The 23,022-nt window shown below is 35.2% G+C and overlaps 1 protein-coding gene across 1 annotated transcript in view; it reads left to right on the forward strand.

The window, feature by feature from the left end:
* The window catches only part of LOC149784362 (tubulin epsilon chain-like), a 67,500-nt gene extending 48,489 nt beyond the window's left edge, over window positions 1–19,011 (forward strand). The window contains exons 8-12 of the mRNA XM_089932419.1: window positions 1,603–1,805; window positions 2,091–2,231; window positions 7,542–7,682; window positions 17,433–17,607; window positions 18,728–19,011. Coding sequence (XP_089788545.1) covers window positions 1,603–1,805; window positions 2,091–2,231; window positions 7,542–7,682; window positions 17,433–17,607; window positions 18,728–18,886 — 819 coding nt within the window. The 3' untranslated portion in view covers window positions 18,887–19,011. The remainder of the gene's footprint in view (window positions 1–1,602; window positions 1,806–2,090; window positions 2,232–7,541; window positions 7,683–17,432; window positions 17,608–18,727) is intronic.
* Window positions 19,012–23,022: the final 4,011 nt, after the last annotated feature.

Here is a 23,022-nt window from a genome sequence, read left to right on the forward strand (position 1 = left end):
ATAAATAACTACTAACCCCTGATTTTGGTATGTTGATTGTTTTTGTTATTGTTGTTTTCATTACTGTTGTTGTTTATCCATTAACTTAGAGCTCATTCTTAATTTTCTGTGTTCCTAAAAAAAACAAAAAAACAAAGGCATTAAGAACAAACTTTGTATACATGAGAATATTCCTTTTTCATTAACTTTCAAGTAACTCTGGAAAATGGTTAATTTAGTTGTTATTTTGTTCATCCATTAATTCGGGTCCCCCGAGTGGTCTAAAGCGCTCTACCTGACGGATCACTGCCATCTCACCTCTGTCTGCATGGGTTCAAGTCTCAGATTCAACTAATGTGGGTATGTGAGAAAGCTTGCCAGTAGCATCTTGTGGGTTGGTGGTTCTTTCCGGGTTTTCCTGGGTTCTTCCTCCATCATTAATACTAGCCACCATGTATAGCCTATCATGTGCTGAAAAGTGGTGTTAAACCTTACAACAACAACAACATCCATTAATTCAGATTTTAAGTCTGTATTATCAGCATTGTTTTAGGTTATTTATATTTTGTTTTTGCTTATGACCTTTGACATATTAAATGGATGTGTTTCTGGTCAGATGAAATGTTTCTCTAATGAATCTGTCCCATGTTAACTTATCTGATAATGAAATCAGTATAAACCAAAATCACTCAAAGATCAATATCTCACTACCCTTAAATTTGAGGCCTTGGGTGGCCAAGTGGCCCAAAGTTCTAACATTTACTCATCACTGTAATCTCACCTCTGTCCCTATGGGTTCAAGTCTCCACTCAGGCAATATGGGCATGCAAACAAACTTAACAATTGGTGGTTCTTCCTGGTGTTTTCCTTGGTTGTTCCTGCATCAAATATATTGGTACCATGTATAGCCTTTCATGTACAGAAAAATGGTATTAAATCCACAAAACCAAACAAAACCTTTACATTTAAGATAACTTAAAATAAAGGTGAAATTATTAAATATTTTATGGTTTTTAAAAGTTATAAATGATGAAAAATTCTTTTGACTATTTTCATCAGACCTCACGTTGGGGAAGAACACTACAATGATTTACATAATTGATTTTTTTTAAAAACCAAATATAAATTACATTTATTGAATATTCTCAGATTACATGATATAGTTTTAAAAAAATATCCATCAGGTGTTCCAGTATTATCGACATTATACTCATACAGAGTGAAATGTTTGGTGCATCCAGCTCTAGATAAGTTGTATCAAGGACAGCCATGATGATTACAACGGTTGCAGAGTTTTAAAAAAAGAAATTAGAGTGTAATCCTGAGGGTACTGACATTGGACAGATGTTATAGTGAAAGAAAGCACACACAAATATTTCAGCAGAAATAAAAAAACTTGTTGGACTGGGCATGCTCATGGAGAAGTGCACATGCTCTGCAGGTTTTTGTCCCAGGAATCCAGGCAGTGAATTGTTTAGCACTGCTGTATGTACGTATATTTTCAGGAACATTTTTTTCTTAAATATTTGTGTACTCTGATCAAATGAAGTTAACAGTAAATCTGTTTTCCTTTACATTACTTTTGTAAAATATATGTGTACAAGACAGTTGCTGCTATTTCAGGCCCTTGTGGACATTGTCAACAAAATCAGTGAAGCCATCCCCTCACTGAAGACGGGGAAGCGTACCTATAACACTGTGTCTGGGGACATAAAAGTCAACACTGCCATTACAGGGGGTGATGGGGGACTCACAAAGCCTAAAGATGAAAAACCATTTGACAGCATGAACAATATTGTGGCCAACTTATTGTTAAACATGACAAGGTCAGTCAGCAAGCCTCCATAACTTTAGCTGATATCAGGTATATAGATTATATATTGTTACATGCCTATAAGCTTGAACTTTGTCCAATGAATGAGACTGGATGCTGTGTGACGCTATGGAATCAGATGCATGTTTGAGAGTCCCTATTTAATTCTAATTCCACATATGACATGGATGATAAAATGTTTCTGATGTCATCTGAAATCAGACCAATCACTTAAAAAAACTTTTGTTAAATATAAATATGATTGATCAAATTGTAATTCCTGCCACTCTTTTTCCAGCTCTGCCAGGTTTGAGGGTTCACTCAATGTAGATTTGAATGAGATAACCATGAACCTGGTCCCATTTCCACGGTTACATTACCTGGTGTCCAGTCAGTCACCTCTCTACGCCACTGCTGATGTCAACTTTCTTCCCAGACAGTATGTCATTTGACAACATATATATCTCATGTGCAGTTAAAAAAACAAATTCTTTTCATGTTTCCTGGAATGATTCCTTCTGTAGCTTGACACATTTTTTACCTGATTTGTTTACTTCTTGCATTATTTATAATGTTTGATCTGTGCTTCTGCATCATATTTGTACAGTATGATCTGTGTTGCTGCATCATAGTTATACTGTATGATCAGTGTTGCTGCATCATATTTGTATATACAGTATGATCTGTGTTGCTGTGTCATATTTGTACAGCCTATTCTGTTTCTGCATCATATTTGTACAGTGTGATCTGTGTTGCTGCATCATAGTTATACTGTATGATCTGTGTTGCTGCATCATATTTGTAGATACAGTATGATCTGTGTTGCTGTATCATATTTGTACAGCCTAATCTGTTTCTGTATCATATTTGTACAGTGTGATCTGTGTTGCTGCATCATAGTTATACTGTATGATCTGTGTTGCTGCATATTTGTACATACATTATGATCTGTGTTGCTGTATCATATTTATACTGTATGATCTTTGTTGCTGTATCATATTTGTACAGTATGATCTGTGTTGCTGCATCATAGTTATACTGTATGATCTGTGTTGTTGCATCATATTTGTACATACAGTATGATCTGTGTTGCTGTATCATGTAAGCGTTAAACGTTTTTTCTGAGTTTATCGTGGTATAAACTGTCAGTTGCCGATTCACACAGCAAATAACGCTCAAAGGGCGTTATGTAAGCTGTGTGAGTCGGCAACTGACAGTTTATACCACGATAAACTTAGAAAAAACGTTAAACTCTTATAATTGAAATTTCAATTATTCGTTATGTTATTTTAGTTGCATCATTAAAAAATAGAAATCTTAATTGAGCGTAGTAATACATGTTTGGGGTTTTTCTGTTACGTAGCTATATATAGCACTTGAGATTGTCCTGCTTGATCGTAATAAGGTCATCATAATACCAGTCCTTCAACCAATAGAAACCAAATGTATTCAAATATTTTTATTTAAAAAAATGTAAGAATGTTGTTTTCCTTTAATGCTTACTTCATGTCTGCCTTCACTGGCAGTGTTTATCTTATGCTGTACACGTGACTCTATTTATAGAAGTGGAAAAGTAGTTCTCCTTACAGTTCATACAGAAATGAACGCAATTCATTTTGATCACGTGGTAACATTCTGACCAATGGAAATGTTACTTTCCTGTACCAGCTACTGGCATTGCAATTATATTTTTATTATATGCTCATTTTTTTCCCCATTAACTTTACATTGTCAGAATCGTTCAATATTCCCCCATACTGAATGCGCGCGACAATACACATATAGCATTCATGTGAATAAAGGAACTACTTTCTATTGTAAACAAACAATGACGCAGACACCGGCACTTTTGATTTGTAAACAAATCATATACACTCATGTAAGAGGCTTTTTATGTTGTGGTTATTTAAATTTGTTTCTGAATGAATTAAAACATGTTTCGTGGACTGCAAAAAAAAGCCAGCTGTTTTGGCACATTCCGCGTTGATACAATGTTTCGGATTTAGGCTAGCTACATTATATAAAAGATGGATGATTATGTCCTTCCAAATAACATACAAGTGACAAGGCATATACTGTCTTCTTTATCTGGTGATAAGAATGGCAAAATAAAATATACTTGCAGTTTTACATCCTGAATTTACTCAAAATGTTTTTTCTTAATTCTGCAAATCTGAATTACATGAGCCATGTCATAGGTTTTCAATCTGGATTACACATTTTGAAAGTGTGCTGTAATTTTGATGATAAGTACAATTGCATCCTCCTTACTGCACTCAAAATGAAATGCACATTAAATTCCATAGTGTCTTTTTGATAATTGCAATTGAAAGACTTCATATTTTTCCCACGTTATGATTTCAAACATTCAGTGACAGAAACAGAAACACATTTGCAGACGTAAACACGCTTCTCCCGCGCCACTTCAATCAGATGTATTTCGTGTATAATTTGCACAGATGAATCCAGTCTGAAATCACAAAAATCGGAACAAAATACCAAAGTATATTCATTCCAGATCAAATGGAAAAGTTGTTGCAATGCGCATTCATTCACAATATGACTGCAAATTTCAATTTTAACAACACACGCCATTTTCTTTCGAAAGTTATGTCGAGCGCACAACTAAGTTCAAATTTATCTGGGTGGAGCTATGTGCGCATTAATAATGATGTCATTTTGTAATGTCAAATCTGCGCTTGTGTATTTAGTTTGGAATACGGCATTCATTCATTTACATTGTTTATATAATTAAACCTTAGGTAGAATAAAAAAAATGAGCATATAATAAAAAAGTTACTGCATTTGTACGGGAAAATATGAACTCGTTTTGTCGGAAGGATATACTGCACTCACAAGTTCATGCAGTATTCCATCCAAAAACTCATTCATATTTTCCCATACAAATGCAGTAACCTTTAAGTACGGTATGATCTTTGTTGCTGCATCATATTTGTACAGTATGATTTGTGTTGCTGCATCATATTTATGTTTGATCTGTGTTGCTGCATCATATTTATACTGTATGATCTGTGTTGCTGTATCATATTTATACTGTATGATCTGTGTTGCTGCATACTATTTGTACAGTATGATATGTTTCAGGATTGTATTTAAGCATTGCATACCTGAACTAAAATCTGAACTAAAATATTTAGTACAGGTGATGCTCACTCTATGCCAATTTGATTTTTGCACTTTCATTTTAATGCCATATATTTTGAAGAAATAACATTCACTTTGTACTGCTGTGTTTGATTTTTATGCCATTGCTTGTGCCATGGTGTTGTGACTAGCATGCATCATCTCATTGCCTACAGAGAGACATCAGTTATTTCCATTTGTACTGCTGTGTTTGATTTTTATGCCATTGCTTGTGCCATGGTGTTGTGACTAGTATGCATCATCTCATTGCCTACAGAGAGACATCAGTTATTTCCATTTGTACTGCTGTGTTTGATTTTTGTGCCATTGCTTGTGCCATGGTGTTGTGACTAGCATGCATCATCTCATTGCCTACAGAGAGACATCAGTTATTTCCATTTGTACTGCTGTGTTTGATTTTTGTGCCATTGCTTGTGCCATGGTGTTGTGACTAGCATGCATCATCTCATTGCCTACAGAGAGACATCAGTTATTTCCATTTGTACTGCTGTGTTTGATTTTTGTGCCATTGCTTGTGCCATGGTGTTGTGACTAGCATGCATCATCTCATTGCCTACAGAGAGACATCAGTTATTTCCATTTGTACTGCTGTGTTTGATTTTTGTGCCATTGCTTGTGCCATGGTGTTGTGACTAGCATGCATCATCTCATTGCCTACAGAGAGACATCAGTTATTTCCATTTGTACTGCTGTGTTTGATTTTTATGCCATTGCTTGTGCCATGGTGTTGTGACTAGCATGCATCATCTCATTGCCTACAGAGAGACATCAGTTATTTCCATTTGTACTGCTGTGTTTGATTTTTGTGCCATTGCTTGTGCCATGGTGTTGTGACTAGCATGCATCATCTCATTGCCTACAGAGAGACATCAGTTATTTCCATTTGTACTGCTGTGTTTGATTTTTGTGCCATTGCTTGTGCCATGGTGTTGTGACTAGCATGCATCATCTCATTGCCTACAGAGAGACATCAGTTATTTCCATTTGTACTGCTGTGTTTGATTTTTGTGCCATTGCTTGTGCCATGGTGTTGTGACTAGCATGCATCATCTCATTGCCTACAGAGAGACATCAGTTATTTCCATTTGTACTGCTGTGTTTGATTTTTGTGCCATTGCTTGTGCCATGGTGTTGTGACTAGCATGCATCATCTCATTGCCTACAGAGAGACATCAGTTATTTCCATTTGTACTGCTGTGTTTGATTTTTATGCCATTGCTTGTGCCATGGTGTTGTGACTAGCATGCATCATCTCATTGCCTACAGAGAGACATCAGTTATTTCCATTTGTACTGCTGTGTTTGATTTTTGTGCCATTGCTTGTGCCATGGTGTTGTGACTAGCATGCATCATCTCATTGCCTACAGAGAGACATCAGTTATTTCCATTTGTACTGCTGTGTTTGATTTTTGTGCCATTGCTTGTGCCATGGTGTTGTGACTAGCATGCATCATCTCATTGCCTACAGAGAGACATCAGTTATTTCCATTTGTACTGCTGTGTTTGATTTTTGTGCCATTGCTTGTGCCATGGTGTTGTGACTAGCATGCATCATCTCATTGCCTACAGAGAGACATCAGTTATTTCCATTTGTACTGCTGTGTTTGATTTTTGTGCCATTGCTTGTGCCATGGTGTTGTGACTAGCATGCATCATCTCATTGCCTACAGAGAGACATCAGTTATTTCCATTTATGTAATAATCTCACAAGGGTGAATTTATGGCATAAATTAAGCATGACCTGTGTTGTAAATTGAAATTTATTTGGCAGTCTGTTGTAAGAAAATGTTAGAAAAGTTCTTTGTCATTGATGAGAATATTTTCAGAGTTTAAAATTCTCTGTAGCAGATTATGCAGATACCAAGGTCATCACCCATCAACTTGCATCTACGTGCTAAGAGGAGTTCTGATGATCATTTTCATATCTAGCTTTGTACTCTGTATTGCCAAGTTCTATCAAAATTTTAAAGCACCAAGATGCAGCCATCATTCTATCATTGGCTTTAACTCAAATGTTTTTTTTTTCAGATGCTTTTTTTTCTGTCTGCTTTTGTGAAATTGGTGTTTGCTAAATAGATCCATTTATTTCATTATTACATCATGAGGTTACTTGTTACCTCATTATGTCATTCCATTATTACCGCTTGAGGTTACTTATTAACTCAGTATTTATTACATTATTACCGCTTGAGGTTACTTGTTACCTCAGCATGTCATTCCCCATTTACCTCTTGAGGTTACTTATTAACTCAGTATGTCATTACATTATTACCTCTGGAGGTTATTTATTAACTCTGTATGTCATTACATTATTACCTCTTGAGGTTACTTATTAACTCAGTATGTCATTACATTATTACCTCTGGAGGTTATTTATTAACTCTGTATGTCATTACATTATTACATAATGAAATTAATCTATGTAATGACCCTTAGACACAGATAAATATTTAAGCTATTTAAGCTAGCACATCTACCAATAATTTTGTCATGGTTTCATGGTGTCATGGATCCTTAACTATTCTAAATATCAGTACTTAAGCATATGGTCATCCTTATGTTAAATAGTCTTTGTCTACTGCAGACTGGACCAGATGTTTTCTGATGCCTTTTCCAAGGATCACCAGCTAATGAAAGCAGACCCCAAGCACAGTCTGTATCTAGCTTGTGCACTAATGGTCCGAGGTGATGTGGAGATATCTGATGTCAGGAGAAATATTGAAAGGTGATATGAAATAGAGTGAAAATTAAAAAATTAAAAATTGTCATTGGTTTATGTTTATATTTTACATTTCTATCACATAGTCTTTTTTTTGCCAAAGTAAATAACTGGAAATTGACTTTGAATGCAGATTTATGAGAAAAAAAAGGCATATGATTATTTTTAGCTCCAATGGTCCTAGACCAGAAGAGCTTATATGATGGTCTTTTATCGAATATATCATGTCTGGCATCCAGCATCCATTAGCACAGGTTTGTTATCTTTATTCATCCCAAACTACTTGGAGAGTTGCCATGAAACTTTGCAAAAACAAATTCATCCTAAAGTCTATTGGCCCCAAGGTCAAATTGGTGCTCCTTGGACATATAGAATGACTACTAAGACAGCCATCTTGAAAATCTTGCTAACACTGTTACTTCTTAATGGATGATCATATCAGCATGGATTTTCACTAAAGACTTCTTATGATGGCCCTATTGATGCTGACCTGATGGTTGCCATGGTGACTATCTTGAAAATCTTTATCACAGTCTCTTTAAGGGATGATTATGTTGACATGCAGTTTTCACAAAAACAATTCTCAATATATGTTGATGGTCTTAATATGATGACTGTCTTCCCATAATTTGACAAATCTTTTAGAGCTATTTCTTCAGAAGCGATAGCCTTACCAACATTTTGTTTGGTTTATTACTACATCTTTCTTGCTGTACATAGTTATTCAAGTATTAAAACAATGACACGACCTGCAAAATGTCTACTTGGATGGCCATCCTGAAAATCTTTATCTGGCTACTTCTGATATCAATATGGATTTTTGGTTTAAAAAAACTATAATAGCAGTATGCAGTTAGTTTTAATTAAACTGGTACTTATCGTTCCTCAGATATGGCACCATAGCCATCTTGAAAATCGTGGTAACACTAGTTCTGTTGCATAAATGATGGCATTGACAAGTTTCATTATAACAATTCTTGCAATATTTTGGTGGTTCTGATTGAAACTGATTTGACATCCAACACATCCAAATTTGTAAAGGAATTTTAAAGACCAAACATAATTGACCATGGGATCAATGCAAGATCATTACTTGCATTTTGTAATTCAAGTAGCATATGAACAGTTTGACCAGATTTTGTATTTAGCTGCATTCCAGTGAAAATGTTAATAGTCAGCACTCATTGTTTTTAAAGTCAATAGTATTGACTTGTGTTTTTAGCTGTACTGGCTGGTAACAAGTCTATTATTAAGACAAGAAAAACCTTTTGATAACTAATGTTACTTTTAAATGAAGATATTATATGTTGTAAAGTTACATGTAGCTTTCTTACTACTTACATGTACTTCTCACAAATCTAGTCCCCATCTGGAAAAGCCATCCAATTTTAAGGTACCTTTCCCCTGCAGAAGAGATGGCCTTATATGGGACCACTGTAGTACCTTACCATGAAAATAATTTTTGTTCTCAAAACATATTACTTAAAGATGTAACCAATCTTTAAATTGCATGAGAAAACATATTACTTAAAGATGTAACAAGTCTTTAAATTGTGTGAGACAAGTTTATTGATCTTCTGTTAATGATTTCTGGATCAAGATCTAAGGCCATCTTCTGTCCATGATACCTGGTTCAAGATTAAAGGCCATCTTCTGTCCATGATATCTGGATTAAGCTCAAACATGTCAAACATGATATCTGAAGATCAAAGGTCCTCTTCTGTCCAGATATCTGGATCAGGATCATAGACTGATAATGAATTTTACAGGTTTCTTGTAAATATGTCGGCTCAAACATAAGAAGATAATTTTGTTTACCAAAGTTGGTATGTTGGAATTTAAAAAAAAAAATATTTTAGATGGTTTTGATACCCAGCAGTTAAAAAGAAGAAATGGAGTTATCTTGGAATTCATGGGAATTGTTTTAGGCCAGTAGAATGTCAGTCTGTTTGAGGAATTCTTGTTTTAGTTCATCTGTACTTACCTAACAAAATGTATCAATTTGGGCTGTTCTAGAAAAATTTACTTGGGACCCAGGGAACACAGTTTCAGTCTGGAGTGGCAACCCATTGATACAATTTGGAATTTTGTGTGTAATCTTTGATTAATCAGAGTACCTTGTCATGTATTTTGAAAAACTGCTTTCCCTGGGTGCCGTGCATTTTTAAATTGAAAGCAATTCCTTGTTTGAACACTCATTAACACTAAAAACAGTAGTAACCCCATATATAATAAAGTCCAAATAATATACTATTATATCTGAATAACGTTATAAATGAGATAAAATATTTGAAAACACTGACAATGGTAATATGGTGTGTTTAGTAATATCTGATGCATGATTACTTCTGATTTATTTATAAATATAGTTTACTATACCTTCATTGAATATTGAAAGAGAGGTTATGTCCCCTTTGGGTCACAGAATTGTACAAGTAGCTTTGTACAAACAACTGATAACATAAACTTGTGACAGCATTTGTTCCTAGTGAGAATGAAAGGTGTTAGTATTACTGGCAGGGTTATAAGTGAACCTCAACAAAAGTGAAAAACTAAAAAAAAAATTTTTGATCTTAGAAACCAAAAAAAGTCTTTTTAAAAATTGAAGGAAACCTAACGGCTGTTCCAGTAAAACATACCTGGGACCCAGGGAAGGCACTTTTGATGTGGGGTACTCATCCATAGATGCAATTTAGAATTTTCTTATCATTTTAAAATAAACTCTATGAAGTTAAAGTACCTGGCATACGTTTTTTTGTAAAACCACCTTCCCATGGCACCATGTATGTTTAAATGGAACAGTCATAAATAATAAATAAAAATTTTTTGCAAAATTTGAAAAAGTTTTGAAAGGCTTTACCCCAGCCCCAGAAAAAAAAATGCTTTTTTCCACATAGTTCTTCATTAGGCCTGGTGGTTGAGAAAGCATGCAAATTACCAAATTAAAGACATTCAGTTATTTTATTCTATCATTCATTTGTTACTTTATCAGATTTTTAATAAATGTTATGCTTACCATGAAGATAGTCTTATAACTGTTTAGTGTCTTGAGCCTCAAAAATGAGTTTAGAACCTTGAAAACACCTCAGATTTTTTAAAATTTAATTTTACTTCTAACCCTGTAAAACTTTTAAGAATTTTTTACTATTACAGTTTTTTTATTTTATATTAAGAATTGTGACCCCTTTCCAACAGAGGAAATAGTCTAAAGTTTACACACATCCTTGCATTTGTTTGTATGTACCTAACAATTCCAAAAACAAAAGTCATCAAGGATATAAAAAATGCACAAAACTTTATATGATGTAACCTGATTTTTGCCCGTGCATCGTAAATACAGTCAACTTCATTAGAATTTCAAATCAGATTGGAGTTTCTTTACTACAACAGTCACCGTATTTGCATGGTCAAGTCTAATCTCTCAACTAATAGATTCGATATACTTCAACATCTTTGATAATCTCAATACACCACTCCCTCGATAACTCGCGCACATCGGGGTCCAGAAACATCGACCGCACTATAAGTGAGGTGCGAGTTATTGAGGGACCTATAAAATAAGCCCAAAACCAATAAAGTGATTGACAACATAACGGAGAAATGGGGGGGGGGGTAGGCAGATTATACTGTTGAATACTCACTTTATAATCGTTCTGAGATTAACTGTTAATAAATATCTCTTCATAATGGTGTACTTTATTATTTCCTCATAGGACAACATTAATTTCAGGATAAATTACAGTATATTGAGGCGATCATCGAAAACATTATTCCACGTGGTTTCCATTTGCTTAACATGTGTACCACTTCACACATTGTGTACTACGTCACAGATTTTTATGTTGAATTGGATACATTCTAGTTTTATTGTTTGATCCAAATTAGATGTTTTTTTAATATACAAAAGATCGACTCTTTTCGAGAAACAGTGTCGATCGAACGATAGATAGATACATTTGAATACGATAGAAGTAAAATGGAAAACACAAAAAACAAGGGTTAATCAGTACTAACATATTTAATTGGTCTACAAATTTAAAACAACGTAAATTAGAACAAGTTAATACTTGCCGTTTGTGCCACGCTTGACAAATATCAATTCACTTTTTGAAAAAATCAGTTATATTTTTTTGTGTGTGTTACTCCTTGGTTTCTCTGCCGCCGAGCAAAATCCCTCAGATTTCTCAACTGCATGAGCTTTACATAGTCAACATGTTGGGTCTCCAGCCACCTTATGGCAATATCAAAATATTTGATTGCTTCCTGTGCAGAGGGGTGGGGGGTGCAACATCTGCGTCTGCATCACTTTCAACACTTGTGGTACTCCAGTTAGAATTGTCTTCTGCTGCAAATTTGTTCGCTATAGAAATAATTATAGTTTCATCTGACATGTATTCGGCTGTGGGGCAATCATTGTCAGTACAAATCCACTCCTCCATATCAAGAGAAACGCCCATCTCAGGACCATGAGTCTGCACGAATTTCTCCCAAACAGCCTCGGCATTAATGACATCAGTTTCACTGAAACATTCGAAGTCACTATTATCGTCATTGTCTCTGTTACAGTTTTGCTTTACGTCGAAGACCCTTAATCCAACTTCCGAGGTCTCTTGTAATCGATTTTTTTTTATACGACAAACACTTCCCCAAGTTGTTGATCAAAACAAAGCCGGCATGTACATATAATTAGGTTCTCACAGAAGTACTCACGGGTTTCGATGTGACGGTCGATTGACTCTTTTCATGTTTTCAGTGAACAGAATATGTTGTGATTATAATGTTGACACTGAAACGGAATTAAAGGATTAGAACGTGACTTTCACACAGGAAGACGTTTAATAAGTATTTATTTCATTCTCTGTTGCCACCTGTTAGCATTTACCAGAAGTTTTCATTGATCGCTATTTCACCAGACTGTTTATTTACAGTATACTGACAACTATTTATCATAAAAACTTACATAATATATGATATCTATAAACAGAGGTCTCGCTAGGATTTTAAAACTGGGTCTTTCTGCCTCTGAATTCAATCACTAAATATCAGTACATTTTCTCACTCGGCCACCAGTCAAAGCCTTTGAACTAGCTGCCTAGCTGTTGCATCATGTTCTTTTTTTTTTTTTAATGTACTCTTATAAAATGGCAACAGTACATCAAAGAGTCTTTCAGTCACTGAATTCTGTCATTGTAAATATCAGCACAGTTAACTGATCAACACATTTTCCCACAAAGCAGGTGGCTGAAACAGGACCAGCAAATCTTAGAATTTTCCCGTGCATCTATTACATGCGTACGGAGGATGTGCTTTTCTACATCCCAGATCAAAAATTGGCCTCCAATTATGCATAATTAAGCGTTTTCGAGATCTCTGAAATTAATTCTTCTTTAGAACTTGCAAATTTCAAAATATGGATTATATTTTTACGGGCATTAATCACCATTTTCGATGATAAAACGAGCAATGTATCAAGGTGTAATTTATCAATTCTTATCGTAATTTTTTCATGTTCAGCATATTTTAAAGATATTTTAAATACATTTTCTCTGGTAAAAATCGGGAGCCAAGATGGACACCGCGTTATAAGCGGGATCGCGAGTTATCCAGGCGCGAGTTATCAAGGGAGCGGTGTAATTATGTAAATAATTTTGGAGCTAAATCTCCTCAAACACATGTATACAATAGTTCCTCCTTTTCATTTGTTCAGTTTGTTTTAGAAATATTAAAACTTGACTTAGCTAATATTGGATACAAATGACACAGATTTTACTGAAATCAACTTTTCTAGAAACCAGAAAGGACATTGTTTATATCAAGAGCTTGCAGTCAAAGCTGGCCATGCACATCCTGCCCAGGTCCTGTGAACCTCCCTTTGGATTGTCTTTGATGTTTGATGGGAAGATAGAGGAAGTGTGTAACAGGCATTTTTAAGAACTTCCCCTGCATCTCTCCAAATTGTCTCAGAAAGACTATGATTTTCACTTTGTTCCTCCTCTTTCATTCTCTCCATTCCTGACAGAAGTACCATCAGACCTGGCAAAGGAGACTTTTGTAGCAACATATTTGGATGCTGATCAAGAAGAGGGCAGTGGTGATTGTTTGGAATCCCTGGATATTTCCTCCAAGCCTTTCCTGGTTAGGATGGCCAATAGTGTTCAAGATGGAGATGGCAAGATCAATCTGCCTCTCTATCCAATTGAATGAATTTTACATTTGTCTGGATCTAACAGATGCATACTTTCACATTCCTATCTGTATTTATGGAAATTCCTGTGGTTTACATTCCAAGGAAACTGTTTTCATTTTCTGGGGCTCTTCTAGTTTGAACATATTTCCTTGGGCCTTTGTGAAACTTCCTCACTGTATCATATTCCACATATCCTAAGGCTTCATCAATTTCCACCATGGCAGCATATTTAGCAGACATCATCCAGACACATATGATCAGTTCCAGTCTAGTCAAAGGAAAGAATGATATCATTTCATTTTTGATCTATTTGGAAGTTCCATCTTTGTCCATTACAAAAGGATGTGGCACATTTTTAGGGACTGGCTTAAAGTCAAAACATCTTTCCTTTGAGTGCCTCTGTTCCCTGAAGTAGCTGGCTTTTTTCTTTGCATGTTTGAAGAGAAATGGTTGGCTCCAGTTGCTATTAAGGGCATGTCCCATTATTATATTAGGGAGGATCTTGATTGTAACAAAGACCACCTTGACTTATTCTCAGACTTTGACATCATAAGGCCTAATTCATTCACATTATTTTCCTAAGTAGAATCTTTCATGAGTTCTGACTAGGCTGAATTGAAATAAATTCAGGCCATTAGCCAGAATCTCACTGAAGCTCCTTTTATACAATACCTGTTTCATGATATCACTCACTTTGGCTTGCAGTGAATTACTTGCTCTCTCTGTCAACCCAGTCTACCTTTTGTTTTCATCAAATGGCTTGGTGGTTCTTATGATGCAACCTATTTTGTCACTTGGAATTCGTTGCTCTCAGTGGGCATTCAGAAAGTCATCATGTGACCTCTTTCCTGTATTGACACATCCCATGATGCTTTCAAATAGGACCTGGTATGTTTGCTCAGACTTTATCTGAAATGGTTTGAACCACTTTTTGCAGCCCAAAGATACCTTTTTTCCCAGCTAAACCTGGGTAAGAGGATATAAAATGTCAAGCCTTCTCATTGTGGATGAAGTGGGTAATATGCATATCACTAGAACAAAGTCGCCTCATGAGATTAGAGTAATCTCTGCAAACTTGCTTTACCCATCATATCTCTATCAAAGATATCATCTAGGCCATCGGTTGGCATGCACAGTCAACCTTCTCGAGTTTTATCTACGAGACTTGGCTCCACAATGACAAACTCTGAATTTGGTAGATTCAGCCACACAAGCAAACTCGACCTGATTGACATCAGCACAACTTCTTGGAAATTCTACATGGTAAAGATCTTATTATTTCATCTTTCCCAATGTAAAACACATTGCCTTCAGTTGTGTTGCTTAATAGCAAGAGTTATTGGTCTTTGTCTATATATTATCGATAGAAAAGACATATTTTCATCATTAGGAGTGCTGGATTGTGAGACAGTAGGGCCTATATTCAAGTTAAGTATTGCAGGTCATAACTAAATTACAAGATAAATACAGTCCAGTTATGTTAGTCAAGATCTTTGATATCTGCTATTTTAACTGGATGATATAAATGGGGAATGGTCATCAGAAGTCAGTGAAACATCTTTTAATCCATCATGTTGTTTAGTTGTACATTTTCATGAAGTTAGTTTAAATTCAGCTAATTAAACAAAATGGTAGTTAATTTATCTGTGTCAGATTTATTCCTCTGCAGGCTCAATAATCACAGTATATGTGGAACACAACATTTTTTATTTCTAACTACAATTCAGAAATTATGATATTGAGTAATTGTACTCCAAAAAGATATAATTACTAAGATTTCACAATTTTCTTAACATTGTTTCAGTATTTGTGAAACAATTTAGATTTGAAAAGATGTTAAGCATGTTCTCTTTAGTTTAGTTCTGGTTGTGGGGTCCCGAATGGCCGAGTGGTCTAAAGCGCTCTCTGTTACGGATCACTGCCATCTCACCTCTGTCTGCGTGGGTTCGAGTCTAAGATTCGGCCAATGTGGGTATGTGAGAAAGCTTGCCAGTAGCTTCTCGTGGGTCGGTGGTTCTTCCCAGGGTTTTCCCGGGTTCTTCCTCCACCTTTAATACTGGCTGCCATACATAGCCTATCATGTGCTGAAAAATGGCTTTAAACCCAACAACAACAAAAAAAAAGTTCTGGTTGTATTCTCAGAAGTCTGGGACAGATTTGTCCCTATAGGCCATGGTCTGAGGTGACTAACTAGACATATCTAAACTTGCATCTTGACACCACTTTATATATATTCATTCCATATGTCTAAATTGTTATCACTGCACCACTGGCCTAGTGATTAGAGCATCTGCCTCGGAAGCGGGAGGTCATGGGTTCGAACCCTGTTTAAGTCACACCAAAGACTTAACAAAAATGATACTAACAGCTGCCTCACTAGGCCCTCAGCATTAAGAGGTTAGTGTTAGAACTGGTTGGCCTGGTGTCAAAATAATGTGACTGGGTGGGATATCATGCTACGTGTCTGCAGCATGATGCCCCAGTGCTAGACATTACTATAAACTGCCACACTGCAGACATCATAGAGATATGACTGAATTTTTTTTTAAAGCTACATTATAAATCCTAATCACACACACAACACTAAATTGTTATCAATAATAATTTGTTAAATCTAATTTAGCCACATCTTGATCTGACTAGTTTAGCCACATCTAGATCTAACTAGTTTAGTCACATCTAGATATAACTAGTTTAGCCACATCTAGATCTAACTAGTTTAGTCACATCTAGATATAACTAGTTTGGCTATATCTAGATCTAACTAGTTTAGTCACATCAAGATATAACTAGTTTGGCCACATCTATATTTAACTAGTTTGGCCACATCAAGATCTAACTAGTTTAGCCTCATCAAGATCTAACTAGTTTAGCCTCATCAAGATCTAACTAGTTTAGCCACATCTAGATCTAACTAGTTTAGTCTTATCAAGATCTAACAAGTTTAGCCACATCAAGATCTAACTAGTTTAGCCACATCAAGATCTAACTAGCTTAGCCTCATCAAGATCTAACTAGTTTAACCTCATCAAGATCTAACTAGTTGAGCCACATCTAGATCTAACTAGTTGAGCCTCATCAAGATCTTACTAGTTTGGCCACATCTAGATCTAACTAGTTTAGCCTCATCAAGATCTAACTAGTTTAGCCACATCTAGATTTAACTAGTTTAGCCTCTTCAAGATATAACTAGTTTAGCCACATATAGATCTGACTAGTTTAGCCACATCAAGATCTAACTAGTTTAGCCACATCTAGATCTAACTAGTTTAGCCACATCAAGATCTAACAAGGTTAACCACATCTATATCTAACAAGTTTAGCCACATCAAGATTTAACAAGTTTAGCCACATCTAGATCTAACAAGTTTAGCCACATCTAAATTTAACTAGGCACATCTAGATCTAACTAGTTTAGCCACAACAAGATCCAACTAGTTTAGCCACATCAGGATCTGACTAGTTTAGCCACACCAAGATCTAACTGGTTTAGCCACATCTAGATAATGGCTGCTTTTTCTTGCTAATGATGAATACAATCTAGAGATCTTTTTTTTTCTTTTTTTCAGACTAAAGGGTAGTTTGCGCTTTATCCACTGGAACCAGGAAGGATGGAAGACTGGGCTGTGTTCAGTGCCACCTGTGGGTCAGCCCCACTCCCTGCTAACCCTGGCCAACAACACCTGTGTTCAGTACAGCTTCATAGATCTACGTGACAGGTTCCTAAAGCTGTACAAGAGAAAGGTAGTTCAAGGAATCTTCATGTAGACATTTGACTTTAACTTGAATAGCCCAGCATGAATTTTCTACATGGTGGTGTAATTAGGTATGCAAGGTGACTGTTAGACAAGTGCCAAGTTAGCAACCATTTATAAGAGCATTATACCTCTTCAGCATAATTTTGCTTTTTTGTATGTGCCAGTTGAAAATAATCTCTGCAACTAATAAACATTTTTGTCATCAACTATGTAATAACTATAGCTTAATGTACACATGCGTTGTTAGGGTCCATCTGTCTGCCTCCTCAGATAGTATTGGCGCTTGACCTTAAATGCTTTTAATATTTTGTGTAGACCCATTTGTTGGGTAAAAAGAACTCCAACAGAATTCCCAATATTTGCCATAAAATGAATGAGGACTTAGAGCCAAAGACTGCATTACCAACCTTGAGTAAGACATGGTTTGCTGTTATGTGTGACATCATTCAAGAATGAGTGTACCAGTCACTAATGTAGAAAAGTATTGTTTGCATGGTCATTTCAGGTGAAAATAACAGACTTATATAGTATATGGACACAAAATGTAATCAGAAATGGATAGAGCTGTTGTTTACCATTTTTTGTTTTTCAATTTTTAAATGAAGACCTAGAAAATAGGGATCTACTAATTATATAATGTTAAGCCTGGAAGTATAGGGAAGAGCTTTCTGGGCATGTCCTACTGGTCTACATTCTAGACAGAAAGCAGTAAGAAAAGAAGAAAAAAATGCCACAAAACAATATCACATGCCTGAAAAAAACTTTGTTGATTACCTGCATTTGAGGTTAGGAAGACAGCAACTGATTTGGATGTTACAAGCTCAATGGATTCCAAGAAAGAAAATAGTTTCCAAACAAAAAAATCAGGTCCTGTACCACAAATTATTACCAACTCTGTGAATGGCTTGCATTTCAGACAAGAAAGGTGTCCAGTATTTAAAGGTCTATGTCACCAAGACTGAAAGAAGAAAAATGGTTTACACAAAATAACTTGAGATGGTGGGTGTATAATGTACAGTAACCTGTACACAGCTGAGCTGGTAGTAAAGTGACTAAGTTAAAAAATATAGGTGAAACCAGTAATTCAATAAGTTTCTCATTTTCAGGCCCATATTCATCATTACACTCACATCACTGGGATGGAGGCTGAAGACTTCAGTCTGAGCCTGGAATCCCTTAACAGCATCATACAGGAATATGCTGACTTGGAGAAACAGATGAACAATCCTTCCCCTCCAGAGCCCCGACTTCAGGTTCTCACGTGACACCTGCACCATCAGGAAGTATGACTAGTATGATATCAGTCAGGAAAAATAAGGAATGTGTGCAGTTTTTTACATTCCCAATATGTATCTCTTTTCTGGCTAAATAAAAGGTGATTGCAATAAAAGGGGGTTTTCTTTATTGTGTACTTTATTATCATTTCATTATGCACAGACCCAAATCTACTGTTGCATAATGTGCCAGCAAATCTGGGTCTATGCAGATTATAAGGATTAATCAGTAGCACAAACACCATAGACCCTGATCTGCCTATGCATCTATGTTGTTTATAGCTGGACTCGAGTTATAAGAAAGTACAATACAGTACACAAAAAAGTAATCATAGTGCAATATTGAAAATCTTGCAAACAAGTCAAAATCTGTTTCACATCATAAAATGTAACTCTGTAACCTTAAAAAGGACTGGTTGTTCAGGGCCAACAAACCTAATCAGCTCTTAGGAACCTTCAAAGACATCTGCATGTCATACTCCATCAGTGACACCTGTCTTACATAACACTGAAGGCGAGACATAAATTTAAAAGTGATGTTAATAAAATTCTTTATATGTATTCCACCATAGACATAATGAAAATTTCATTTTCCACATTTCTGAACCCAAAAATGTGGGTCACAGTAAAAAATGCTGTATTGTGAATTTCATTTAAAATTTCTTTAAGATAGCATGTAAAAAGTTAGGTTCACAATGAAACATTCAGTGTAATGGTTAAATGACATTTTAACACAGTTTAGCTTTCAAAGAACAGCGCCATGGTAATGGAATAAGATGCAGCTGAATGGAGTACTGTGTATTGTTTGCACAAATATACACATGAATAGGTTTTAAAAAATAAAGTCCACTATTATCCATAAAATTAGTCAAAACAGACAAAAGAACTAATGAAATGGTCCTCAGTTCAGTTTTGATCTGGAATTGATTAACCCTTCAGAAAGAAAAATGACGTAAAAGTCTTTAAAATTAACAATTAGAGCAACTTTTATTACTCAAAATTACACTAAAGAACCTGCAGATGCATCTAGGTTGAGTGGCACAAAACAGCCTGTTTTATGGGGCATTTAACTGCACACTATAGTGCTAATTGTGTTGCAAATAATGTTTTTCTCCATTACTGTGAAAGAATGTTCAAGTGATGATTTGTTGGCTACTTTGTGTGCACTTGCTTGCTGTAGACAGTCAAAATAGTTCACGAGTCAAGACAAAGGTCACATGTGATGTAGGATAGAACTATCCTGCACTTGTGTTACTCACTGGAAGACACAATCATACTTATATTCTTAATTTCTACAGGTGTCAGAGACACACAGGAGAAGGTCAAAGAATTCTGCAAATACACAGCAACAATACTAAGCGGCTTTCAGCAGTTAGATAATGTGATGCACTTACAACTCGAGCTTTAGAATCACAAGTATCTTGATGTCACTGAAATTAATTTGGTTGACACAAGTTTTCAATTACAGGTAAACCACTGATTTTCCAGGAACGGATGGTCCAGCACATCTTTTAATCAGGACAAAATTATGAGAGGGCACCGCCAAATTAGTTTACTGGGCGTGCACTCACTTGGATTGTTTACACTGCAGTTGTTGGTGGTTATACTTGAATTTTGTGCAATTCTTAGCTTATTTGACTTACATGTAACCCTAGCTATGGCTTCTAAGAAAGATATAAGTGTCAGTCATGGTGTCAAGCATAAATACCAGTCAATTTCAATACAAGATAAAGTAGAACTATTGAAAAAACTGGACCTTGATGTTTCCATAAGAAAGCTGTGTGACACATATGGTATTGGTTCATCAATTGTTTATGATATAAAGAAGCAGAGGGACAAAATATTGAAATTCTATTCAGACAGTGATTCCAAGAAGTGAATGAACATTAGAAAAACAATGAAAGATGGTAAGAGTACTGAGCATGACCAAGTGATTTGTGGAATGGTTTCAGCAACGTTGGAGTGACGGAATGAACTTGTAGGGCAGGGTAGTAATGGACCAGCTCAGTTGTTTCATAAAGAACTTAAAGTAGAACATCATTGTGACTCTAGTGAAGGATGGCTTCAAAGTTTCAAGAAGCCTCATAGAATTTCCATGCATAAAGTGTGTGGAGAAAAACGGTCTGCAGACCACAAAGGAGCTGCCGAGTATGTGGACAAATTTCAGAAGCTCGTAGTTGATGAGCACCCGAGTCCTGAGCAGGTGTAAAATGCATATGAAACTGCATTATTTTGGTGATGCATGACCTCTGTTGGTATGGTAAAACTGTTATACCAGTAAGGCTTTGGAACCATGGGTACAGAAAAATTGGTGGTTTACCTGTAGTGTAACCCCAAGAAAGTATGCGACATAAATATTTTAAACAATGCTGACTAGTGACATATCAATATTTTGCTTTTGAAATAATGTTTTTTCCAGTAAAAAAGCTAAAATTACTTTTAAGTTGACCACAGGCATCTTACAAAAAATATTTCATTATTCAGGGCTCTAAAATCAGATATGATCAAAAAGATGGCATACTCTGGTAACACATATTATACAGTATAAATAACTGATTGAAAATGAAGTGTTACAAAATCTTTATTAAAAGCATGTACATTACTTGTCATAATAAAATAGATATAACATGATTTTCCCAATCTCTCTCTCAAACACTTCCATCTTGCATTATAATTTAACACTGTCAATATCATTCATCTGAATATCCGTACATCTTGTGATGCATGGAGTTGTCAAACTGAAACAAAGACATACACATACTCACCAATGTAAAACATCTGATTGAATAAATATCAGTACTGGTAAAGACCTTCAGAATGTACTCAGAACATACTGGTATTTGTAAAGACCTCTTTATCTTCTGATGAAACTATATTTTTGTTGACATGATTTGGCTATCAGGCAACTTGATTAAATAAAACCATGATCATACAACCAGGGTGAATAATACCATGATAAGGCAACTAGATTAAATAATACCTTGATCAGGTAAATATATTAAATGAAACAATGATTGGGCAACTAGATTAAATTATACCATGATCAGGTAAATACATTAAATAACACCTTGATCAGTAACTAGATTAAATAATACAGTACCATGATCAGGTAATTAGATTAAATAATACCTTAATGATATAAATTGATAAATAGTTCCTTGATCAGGTAAGTAGATGCAATAAAACCTCGATCAGGTAACTAGATTAAATAATACCATGATCAGGCAATTAGATAAAAAATGATACCATGCTCAGGCAATTAGATTAAATAATACCATTATCAGGAAATTAAATTAAATAATACCATGATCAGGCAATTAGATAAAATGATACCATACTCAGGCAATTAGATAAAATGATACTATGATCAGGCAATTAGATTAAAGATGGCAGTGATCCATAACGGAGAGCGCTTTAAACCACTCGGGGGCCCCCAATTAGATTAAATAATACCATGAACAGATAATTAGATTAAATAATACCTTGATCAGGTAGGTAAGTGGATAAATAATTCCTTGATCAGGTATGTAGATGAAATAATACTGTGATCAGGCAATTAGATTAAATAATACCGTGATCAGGCAATTAGACTAAATGATACCATGCTCAGGTAATTAAATTAAACAATACCATGATCAGGCAATTAGATTAAATAATACCATGATCAGGCAATTAGACTAAATGATACCATGCTCAGTAATTAAATTAAACAATACCATGATCAGGCAATTAGATTAAATAATACCATGATAAGGCAATTAGACTAAATGATACCATGCTCAGTAATTAAATTAAACAATACCATGATCAGGCAATTAGATTAAATAATACCATGATCAGGCAATTAAACTAAATAACACTGATCAGGCAATTAGATTAAATAATACCATGATCAGGCAATGAAATTAAATAATACCTCGATCAGGTAACTAGTTTAAATAATGCTGTGATCAGGCAATTAGATTAAATAATACCATGCTCAGGCAATTAAATTAAATAATACCATTATCAGGCAATTAGATTAAATAATACCATGATCAGGCAATTGAACTAAATAACACTGTGATCAGACCATTAGATAAAATGATACTATGCTCAGGCAATTAGATTAAATAATACCATGATCA

This window comes from Sinohyriopsis cumingii, chromosome 14 (assembly GCF_028554795.1).
Source record: "Sinohyriopsis cumingii isolate HCF-2022 chromosome 14, ASM2855479v2, whole genome shotgun sequence".
Lineage (NCBI taxonomy): Eukaryota > Metazoa > Mollusca > Bivalvia > Unionida > Unionidae > Sinohyriopsis > Sinohyriopsis cumingii.